The sequence below is a fragment of the Passer montanus genome, unplaced genomic scaffold (genome assembly GCF_014805655.1).
Source record: "Passer montanus isolate IOZ18808 unplaced genomic scaffold, ASM1480565v1 scaffold45, whole genome shotgun sequence".
Classification (NCBI taxonomy): Eukaryota; Metazoa; Chordata; class Aves; order Passeriformes; family Passeridae; genus Passer; species Passer montanus.
Genome location: NW_024369373.1, coordinates 5,201,356 through 5,211,776, shown reverse-complemented (window position 1 = coordinate 5,211,776; position 10,421 = coordinate 5,201,356). Strand labels below are relative to the sequence as shown.

The following is a 10,421-nucleotide window of genomic DNA, read 5'->3' as shown; positions in this document are numbered from 1 at the left end:
TGGGAGTGGAAGGCAGCTGTGCAGCTCGCTGTAGCTAGCAGCAGCCAGAGTAGCTAAGGCTGGGATTTCAGAAACTCCATTAATTAATCAGAGTCAGGCTGGGCTGGGATGTGAAGGGAAGCATCCAAAAAAACCTGCTGTTGTGCTGGTACTTCTCAGGCAGGGTTTGAGATGATGAGGAGCTTGGCAGCAGCACCTGCTTTCAGCAAGCCAGGTCTGCTCACCTCTCCAGCTGCACCAGAGGCAGATACCTGCTCTTGTGTCTGAATACAGCTAAAATGCAACTTAAAATTGAGCCTGAAAATCACCATGCAGCTAAATCTTCAGCAAATTGTGTCTTAAAAATAAAAAATAAATAAATCTAAATTGCATCTGAATCTTTAAATAGTTTGGGGCTCTTCTTTCAGCTGGCCAGAGGTAGCTTGGACAGCCCAAACTTTGCATGAACGTCCTGATTTTTGTACCTGTCAATGGTAAGAGGAAGATGCCCTGGGCACTTTGGAAAGGATCTTATTCATTTGCAGGTGAGAGGGGAAATACAAAACACAGTCATTCCTTTACTCTGTGCTACTTACTTGCTTCTGAAGTCCAGGGCCTTGTGGCCATAGGGATAAACGGAAAGATGCATGAAAAGCTAAGACACCTGGCAAGTGGTGAAAGAGCCCCAAATGACACAATGATCCTTGCTGTCTCAGGGCTGTGGTTGGCAGTGAGCCCAAGTGCTGCCTGACCAGGGAATGCCAGCAGCACGGGCTGTCCCATGTGGCTGTACCCATGGCAAAGGGACACGTGAACACCTGTGTCACTGCAGGGCACAGCTGGCACAGCTCCTCCTTTACTCACTCACTGGACTCATGAGCCAGTCTGCCTCATCCTCTGTGCCAGCCTTTTCTTTTTCCTTGCTCATCAGTCCAGAAAGAACTTCCCAGATCACAGGGTCCTGCTGTTTCCAGTCCCCTGGGGAAGACAGAGGTGTTATATTGATGCCTTCATGTGAGATTCACATAAAAGCTGAGGCCAAGAGGAGAATCCTCTGCCACAGCCCTTGCCTGGACCATATCATGAGTGTTTAAGTAGAGATCTCTGCTGTTATCTGAGAAACAACCCTGTGACCCAAAAAATCTGATGGTGTGATTCATCCTGTTTCCTTCGCAAGCCTCGGTTTCCCACTTCTATTTTTTTTTTTACATGAGGTTTGCCTTTTGCATTCTTTCCTATTTAAAAGTAAACCAGAAAGCTTTTAAAAACCTGTGCTGTCTCAGCTCAGCAGCGAGCGTGTGCCTTGCCTTCAAGTTATCAAATTTCCCTTAGATGTTTGTCTTTATTGAAAACCTGCAGTTGAATTAAGAGGATTCTGCTATAGTGGTGTGTTGTTTGAGGTTTTTTTCCAAAAGCTTTTGGTCTTCACTGCAAGGATTTCATTTGCAGGAAAGAACTAAACTCTCCCCTGCTGTGCTGAATGTGCAGAGCAGGGGGGAGTGATGTGGGTCATGGCAGTGGGTTGATCTCAGAGTGTTGCTGAATTAAGTCCTGGCTCTGTAAGCAGCATGATGGTCTGTTCTTTCCAAAATCTGATGGCATGTTCAGATTGAGTCATAGACTGTCCTGAGCTGGACCCACAAGGAACATCAAGTCCAGCTCCTGGCACTGCACAGGACATCCCAAGAATCAAATAATCCCTGAGAGTGTTGTCCAAATGCTTCCTAAACTCTGTCAGGGTTGGTGCTGTGACTACTGTGACCCTCTCTCTGGCTCAAAAACCTCTTCCTGATACCCAGCCTAGGTGGTGGGAGAGGGGTGAAGGCTGGAGGGAACCATCCAGCCTTTTCTCCTGCAGAAGGGACATCCCAGTGCCTGGACACCCATGTGGGAGATGGCTTCAAACCGCAGCACAGCCACCCATTGCTTTTCTTTTCTGAAGCTTCACAGCCCTCTTTAAAAGTCTTTCTCAATCTTAGCAAATCCCTTCCTACAGCAATGAGCCCCTCTTGCACTGCCAGCTGCCTCAGAGAGGCAGCTTGGGGAAGCATTTCCCCAGAGAAGGGAGGGGGTACACCTGGAGCCCAAATATTGCTCCCAGGCCCCACCTTGGAGCAACCTTGGCTCTTTGTTAGCAGAGAAGTGGGTGTCATGGAGCAACATGAATGGCTGGTGACCCAGAGCCATCCCTGTGCTGGGCTCTGCTCCCTGTGGAGCAGATGATGCACCAGTGTTGGTCCCTGTGCCCATTCTGTCCCCTGCCTGGGCACAGCTTAGGACACATCCCTAAACCCAGCCCTGCAGAAGCAGTGAATGTCCCCTCCAGCCCCCAGGAAAAGTCTGCTCTGGAGGGTGTGGGACAGTAAAGCAACGGGCTCTGCTGGGGAAAATTGTGCTGCAATAATGGAAAAAAAGAGGTTTTGGTTTTTTTTTTACTAATTTCTGTGCCAAACCACAGGAAATGCAAATGGAATACACAGGATACCCTTCAGTGTCCCCTGTGTGCCTGAAGGCTGCGTTGTGCAGCAGGGAGGAGGAGAAGGCCATTGCACTGCTCGGTGTCCCAGTGTGGCTTTCCTCATGGGATGCTGGCACAGCATCTCCTCCCCTGCCCGAGGTCCTGTGTCCTGCCCTGCCTCAGCTTCCCCCAGCACTGGAGCCAGCTGTGGCTCCATCTCCACTGCACTGAGCTCCTCAGGCCCCTGCCATTCAGAGGGAGCACCTCACCCTCCCTGTTCTTCCAGCCAAAAGACAAAAATAAGAGGCACCAGCACCCGGCAGGATGGGCAGTGCCCCGAATAACTCCCAGCAGCTGCCTGCTGCCGACTGCGGCCCCGCTCTGCGCACATCTGAACTTCCCTGATGCCTTCTCATCTTTAATTAAGCACTTCCATCAGCCCAGCCTTCTTGCTGGATCTGAATTTTTTTTCCCCTGTAGCCATGGCAACGCTTCCCCTGGGCAGGCTGCGCTGGAGCCAGCGACAAACCCCATGTGTGGCTGTTTTGTTTGGGCCTGGAAACTTCCCTGCCGTTTGGGAAAACTTGGGAAAAGAAAATCCTGCAAGGAGCTGGTGAGCGGCAAGGGGAGCCAGGCTGAGGAGTGTGTTTTGGGCTGAGCATCCCTTCTATCCCTCAAAGAGCCCTGCTCCAGCAGGGATGGCAGAGCCTTGATTTCAGGATGCCTTGGTTTTTCCTCCAAAAGATGGCTGTGTGTCCATGTTTTGTGTGGGTGCACTCCAGCCATGGGTGCAAGTGACAGCCCTGCTGTGGCCCTTGGTCCCTTGGTGGTGGTGACAGAGGGACTGCCATTGCCCTGCTCCTCCTGCCAGGACCAGCAAATCATAAGCCATGAAGCTGCTATGAGGCAGGGGGACAATGACACAGATGTGGTGACACAGGGCACGGACATGGTGAGTGGGGTAGGACTCGGAGGCACAGGAAGGGGTGCAGGGACTTGAGGAAGGAATGGAGTGACAGGCAGGAGGAGGCAGCAGGGCAGTTAGGTGTCAGGAAAGGGGCAGGTGACATTGAGCAGGGTGGGTGATGTGGGACAGGTTAAGTGGCACAGGGCAGGGATAGGTGACACAGGGCAGGAGTAGATGTCACAGGGCATCGGTAGGTGAGAGTAGGGTTAGGTGACAAGGCAGGGACAAGTGTCAGGGCACGGGCTGCTGACTCCAGTGCCCAGTGCTGTTCCTGGTGTCCCACCGTCCTGGTGTCTTGGTATCCCGGTGTCCTGGTATCCTGGTGTCCTAATGTCCTGGTATGCCCATGGCCGGGTGTTCCAGTATCTCGGTATCCTGGTGTCCCAATGTTCTTGTATCCCAATGTTCTGGTGCCCTGATATCTCGATGTCCCTCTGTCCTGGTGTCCCGCTGTCCGTGTGCCCCCAGTCCCTCTGTCCCGCTGTCCGGGTATCCCGATGTCCCAGTGTCCCTCAGTCCCGGTGCACCCCAGTCCTGGTGTCCCGCTGTCCGGGTGTCCTGCTGTCCCTCTGTCCCGATATCCACTGTCCCGGTACCCGCTGTCCCTCTGTCCCCTTGTCCCCCTATCCCCCTCTCCCCTGTCCCCCTATCCCTCTGTCCCTCTGGGTGCCCGGCGCTGTCCCGGTGCCCGGCGCCCTCTGGCGGCGGCGGGCGGCGCGGCGGCGGCGGGTATAAAAGGCGGCTGCGGGCGGCGGCGGGATCGGGAGCGGCGGGATCGGGAGCGGGATCGGGAGCGGGATGGCCGGCCCGCAGCAGGCCCCGCACCTCCACCTGGCCGAGCTCACCGCCTCCCAGTTCCTCGACATCTGGCGGCACTTCGACGCGGACGGTCAGTCCCGGGGCGCGCGGGACACTTCGCTCCTCAAAAAACCGGCGGGGAGGGCAGCGGGATGAGCATCCCTGGGGGCGCGGGGCTGAAGGGGGGTGGTGAAGAGTCCCTGGACATCCCGGAGGAGAGGATAGAGCCTCCGCCGCCGCAGCCCGGGGGTTACGGTGAGCCCCCGGGGTGATGGAGAGCCCCCGGGATGCAGAGACTCCAGGATGGAGAGTCTCCGGGGTGATGGAGTCTCCGCGGCGCAGCCCCGGTCGGTTGAAGCTCCGGGCTCGGGGAAGCAATCCCCAGGACCCCCCCCGCCGGGAAAGGACGGGGAGCCCCAGAACTGGACCCCTCTGGGAGCCCTCAGCCCATGGGACGCTGAGCCCGGGATATCCCGGGTCTCCTTGACATGTCCCCCGGGTGCCTTGAGAGCTGGGATTCGCTCGGGGCTGGTGAACCTCTGGGGGCTGCTCTGGGCGTCCTGCCCTTCCCGGGGTGCCCAGAGTCTGCCCTCGGTCCCTCCCCTCCGTCTCCCCGCCTCGGCAGTGCCCCACACTCTGTAACTGGAAGGAGTGGGGCAGGGCAGGGGCCAGATTGGCCCCAGGGCCACCCCCCTGCCAGGAGTGACAGAGCGGGTGTCCCACTCCCGGAGCAGGCTGAGGAACAATCCCTTCACGTCTGGAGTGCTTGGTCTCTGCCTGCCTGCTCCCCAGCCTCCCAAAACCTCTCCCCGGGCATGCTGGCAAAAACCGTGTCCACTATGGGGATGTCACCTTCCCATGGAGTCACATCTGGGCAGGACATCCCTGTTTCTACCACTGGCAGTCCCAAAAAGGGGGGGGAATGCAAAAAACAGCATTGTTTTGTTGGAAAACAGTTTCTTCCAGCGCTGCGGTGCCGTGAAGGAGGCTCAGCCTGCTGGGACCGGCAGCCCAGGGGAAAGCTCCTGTCCTTCACTGAGACTCCTGCTCCTGCAGGGAGGTTTGGGGACCAAAAACCTCCTGGGAACTGCGTCATGCAGCCTCCCCAGCTGCACTGCTGGAACTGGAGCTCATCTTGCTCCTGGCTGCATTTTGGGGTCCCCCCCTTGCAGCCTCACAGCATCGGGGACACAGACACAGGTCCCTGTCACTGCTGGCACTGGAGCAGCCACCAAGGGGTTGGGAAGGTGGCACTCCAGTGGGAGTGGGCAGCTCCTGATGTGGGTGTCCAGCTGCCTCCCTGCAGCGTGTCCCACTGCCCTTGGATGTGCTCTGTCATCTCCAAAACACCGCGGCAGGCACGGATCCAGCTTGGCCCACGGCCCCCAGGCAGGGCAAGGCTGAGCTGCAGCACGGCAGGTGCCCGGCAGAGGAGGGACTCAGGCATCGGGAAAGAAGGTGGCCTTGACAAGGACAATGCTCAGCTGCACCAGGCAGGAGCTCCAACAGCCCTGGCTGCTTCCCTGTGCCCATGGAGGGACCTGGGGCTCATCCCACTGTGCATGGGACTACTTCACCCCAGCTCATCCCTGCATTTAAACCCCTTCAATGTGCCTTCCATGCCTTGAGCCACTTCCCCTCAAGGCTTGTCATGCCCCAGAGATGTCCCCTTGGATGTCTTTGTTGTCCTCACTTTACCAGCCACAGCTGCCCCGAGGCTCCGAGGTGGAGCTGCATGGACTGGCTGTGGCTCTCCGGAGGGGATTTTCCATGACACTCCACATCCCGCTGCTCTGCAGACATAGATGAGACCTGTCCAAGCTGCTGCTTGGAGGAAGCCAAGCTACTGGCCACAGCTTTTCTCAGCCTTATTCTTTTTTCACAGCTCAAAACTCCTGTTGATTTTTCTTTTTTTTTTTCCCCCAACTGAATTCAAAGCCACTTGGGGTTCTCCTGCGCCCACAAAAAGCAAAGCCCCTGGGAAGAGCAGTGGGAAGCCAAAGTACCTCAGTGGCTCTCACCAATATCACCCAAGCCCCTCATCCCCTCTTGGGAAGGATGCTGTTCATCCACTGGGATGTGGTCACTAAAGAGGAAGGTACCCTGGGATTTCCCAGTGCTTAGAGCTGGGATGTGGATGGGTTATTCCCAGCTGCTGTGTTGCAGTGGGCAGCAGATGCTGCTGGGGAGCCTGCAGGTGCCAAAGGCGGTACAGAGCAGGGAGATGTGGTCCAAGCCTCCGAAGGCTGAAATGCAGAGTGGTCCTGGGGGAAATGTTCACAAGGAAGAGCCCTGGCTACCCCTCAGCCAGGCACTCCAGGGGAAAGGGCATCATCCCTCTGCAGTGTCCAGATGTTCTTGGAAGGGAGGATTTCTGGCAGGGAGGGGACACCTTGCCTGACAGCACCACGGAGGCAGTGTCTTCACTGCTGTCTCCAGCCGTGATGTGACCCTGCTCCTTCCAGGCACAGCAGCCACCCCCAGAGCCACCCAGGGCCAGCACTGTGGGAGCTGTGTGTGGCTGAGCCCTCCTGCCATCCAGCAGGGCAGGGATACCCCGGCTTCCAGGGAACCACATCTCAGCACAGACACAGGCAGTGAGAGGTGTGAGGTACACAGGACAGGGATATTTTGGAGCTCTTGGCCATGCTGGAGATTGGCAGTGGGTGGAGATCACCCCTTCCAGGAGCTGATCCTGCACCCAGGATGGGGGATGCTGTGCTGGCTGCCTTGTCTCTGCTCCCCATTTGCCCCTGTGGCCCCCTGAGGGTTGAGAGGAGACAGGAGACAGTCCTGATTGGGAGATGCTTGCATGGGATTGGGTGCCTTTATTTAAGGCATCTGATTGAAGCATCAGATACAGAAAATGCAGCAAAGACCAAGATGAACAAAGTCCCTTGTGCCCCACAAATAAGTGCAAGGGACAAGTCCTGGGCTGTGTGTCACCTGGGCAAATTTGAGCATCACCAGTATGTGTAACACTCAGCATCACCATTGGCTGGCTTTTCCTTGCTGCCGCAGTTGCCTTGGAGCCATGTCCTGGTGCAGAGGGAACAAGTGCCATGTCCCCTGGGAGCATCTGTCCCTCTCCTGCTGTGCTCTAAAACTGTTAAAATCTTACTGCATTTTTTTTCCTCCTGCAGGAAATGGCTACATTGAAGGCAAAGAGCTGGAAAATTTCTTCCAGGAGCTGGAAAGTGCAAGAAAGGGGGCGGGTGTGGTAAGAGCATCTTCTGGTTTTGCTCCCTCCTTCCCCCGTTCCCTTGTGCCCAAAGACTCATGTTCATGTCAGCCCTATCTCCTTTGGGCACTCATGAGTGGGACTGGGACTCCTCTGGGAAGAAAGAGGGAAAAGACCAGCACAGGGAATGGGAAAAATGCTCCCATTCTCTCTCTCCTTGCTGGCAGGACTCAAAGAAGGACAATTTGGGTGACAAGATGAAGGAGTTTATGCACAAATACGACAAAAATGCGGATGGCAAAATCGAGATGGCAGAGGTGAGCGGTGTTGGACCTGACAAACCCCGGGTTGCTCATGTTCCACACTTGTGTTTCCCCTCCACCATTCCACCATGCCTGTGTTTCCCACAGCTGGCCCAGATCCTGCCCACGGAGGAGAATTTTCTGCTGTGTTTCCGCCAGCATGTGGGCTCCAGTTCAGAGTTCATGGAGGTGAGTGGGACAGGCTGCACTGGGGGATCCCCAGGGAATTTAATCCAGCTCCACCAAGGGAAAACTACTAGGAGCTTGATCTGCCCAAACCCCCCCTGATCTCCCCAAAACTCTTGGCATTAAGTCAGCACTGGGAGGCAGTGCTGGTTTAGGGAAGAGCAGGAGTGTGGTGAGTTTTCCCAGTTCTCAGCACCCCTTGGATACTTCTCAGGCAGTCAGGTGCCTCATCCCAGCCTCCAGGCAAGGTCAGCTGCAAAGATTTGGGGCTTTTTTGTAAACTTCCCCTCATGGTTGCTCCTAAGTGCCCAAGGGATGTGCTGAAGCCAACACTGTTCTGGGCCACCCCACAGCCTCGCTGTCCCCTTGCATGAGGTGAACCCACGCAGGTGGGAGAGAAATTGCAGATGGGAAATAAAACACTGCTGGGGGTGGAAGGGAATGTGAAGCATCCTGGAGAGGAAGGAGCTTGTACATGGAAACTGAACCCTGGGTGGAGGGGAAGGCTGAAAGAGGAGCACCTCGTGATACAGTGGGGGGTGGGGAGAGTAATCAGACACTATTGTTTAATTGGGGGATGCAATTAAATATGATTAAATATTAAAGCCTGGTCTTGCATACTGACATGAGGATAAAGGTGTTTGAACTCTTGGTGTGGGGCTGAACAAAAGCACCTAGCCCCAAGTGAGAGCAGGAGATGCCAGTGGGAGCTGTGAGATGGCCCCATCTCCTTTAGGGCGGTGGGGGACACTCTCAGTGGGGGTTTATGGGGACACACACACGTCAGGGGCAGTGGGGACACGAGCCCCTCAAAGGCTCACGGCAGTCCCTCCGCAGGCTTGGCGCAGGTACGACACGGACCGCAGCGGCTACATCGAAGCCAACGAGCTCAAGGTGGGCTGTGGGCACAGGCTGGGCTGGGCTGGGTCCCTGCTAGTGTGCTGGGACAGCTGGGGATGGGGACAGCCAGCAAAACCCTCTCCTCCCAGGGCTTCTTGTCGGACCTGCTGAAGAAGGCAAACCGGCCCTACGACGAGCCCAAGCTGCAGGAGTACACACAGACCATTGTGAGTGGCACCCGGGGCAGCGTGGCCCCAGCAGGGCTCCCAGCACCCCGGGTGGGTGGCAGGCAGGGCCCAGGTGAGGGGTGACAGGGTGCTGTTTGTATGCCCACAGCTGAGGATGTTCGACATGAACGGTGACGGGAAGCTGGGCCTCTCCGAGATGTCCCGGTAAGGTCACGGGCAGCGAGGAGGAGCTGGGAGGGAAAGACACCTGAAATGCTCATGTTTAGGAAGAGGCTGCTCCAGCTTCCAGGGAAAACTGTTTTCCTCTTTAATTTACTCACGTTTCTGAGCAAAACGTCACTGTGATTTAAGAAAATGCCTTTTTCTGGCTGCTTCCCGCTCTTCCCTGCCCTTCTTGTTTTTCAGACTTTTGCCTGTGCAAGAAAACTTTCTTCTGAAGTTTCAGGTAACATAATACTACTCCTGCTGCTAATAGTAACAACAAAAACAACCTGTTCAAATTGCTGGTACCTCCAACCCCTCTCATTCCCTTGTCACTTCCCAGGGAATGAAGCTGTCCTCAGATGAGTTCAATGCCATCTTTGCCTTCTACGACAAGGTAGGGAGCCAACTCATGGGAAACTGCCCCAGATAAATATAACCTGGCAAAAAATAACCCCAAATCCTATGGTTTTGGTTGGGGCAATTCCCTGCTCTGGTTTGGGGTGGGAGAACTGGGTTTATCTCTGGCTGTGCTGGGTGAGGGTCTGGGGATGCCCATGTCCAAGGGGGAATTGCAGGGCTTGTGTCCTTCCTACTGCTGATGTCCCTCCCACACCATCCAGGATGGAAATGGCTTCATTGATGAGCATGAGCTGGATGCACTTTTGAAAGACCTGTATGAGAAGAATAAGAAAGTAAGTCAGGGCAGAGCTTGGGTGCCACCCCCAGGCCCCCCAGCTCCTTCTCCCATCTCCCAGCAGCACCTTTCCATGTCCATGCTCCATGGGGACCAGGAGATGCTGGTCCAAGGGCTGACCCTGCATCCTCATGGGAACTGCATGGAACTGGGGGGGAGTGCAATCTCAGCCTGGGGGTACTCCCCCGGGAGAAAGGGGATGCCCACCCCCAGCGCCCCCCGTGCCTTGCAGGAGATGAACATCCAGCAGCTCACCAACTACAGGAAGAGCATCATGAACCTCTCCGACGGGGGCAAACTCTACCGCAAGGAACTGGAGATGGTGCTCTGCAACGAGCCCCCCATGTAGGACCCCCACACACACAGCCCACGCTCCTCCTCCCCGAAAGCAAGCACAAAGGGGAGCCCCCATCACTGCAGAGCTCTCCCAACATCTTTTGGGTTTGCTGTAGGTTGCTAAAATCCCATTTGTGGGGGGAAACTTTATTTTTTTCCCATCTGCCTGGTTTGTTTAATGATATGATTTTTTTTTCTTTGCGGGGGTGTTGTTTTCATTCCTTTGGTCTCTTGAGTTTTTATCATTTACCAAAGAAGAGTTTACTAATAAATTCAAGTACTGCTAGA

At 55.6% G+C, this 10,421-nt stretch overlaps 1 protein-coding gene across 1 annotated transcript; it reads left to right on the top strand.

Annotated features, from left to right (window-relative positions):
* Positions 1-4,150: 4,150 nt before the first annotated feature.
* Positions 4,151-10,421, top strand: CALB2 (calbindin 2). Its single transcript, XM_039721531.1, has 11 exons — positions 4,151-4,293; positions 7,346-7,422; positions 7,611-7,700; positions 7,794-7,874; positions 8,709-8,765; positions 8,861-8,938; positions 9,048-9,103; positions 9,305-9,344; positions 9,444-9,497; positions 9,724-9,795; positions 10,030-10,421. Exons 1-11 carry the CDS (start codon positions 4,203-4,205, stop codon positions 10,144-10,146), a joined length of 813 nt encoding a protein of 270 aa, XP_039577465.1. The 5' UTR covers positions 4,151-4,202; the 3' UTR covers positions 10,147-10,421.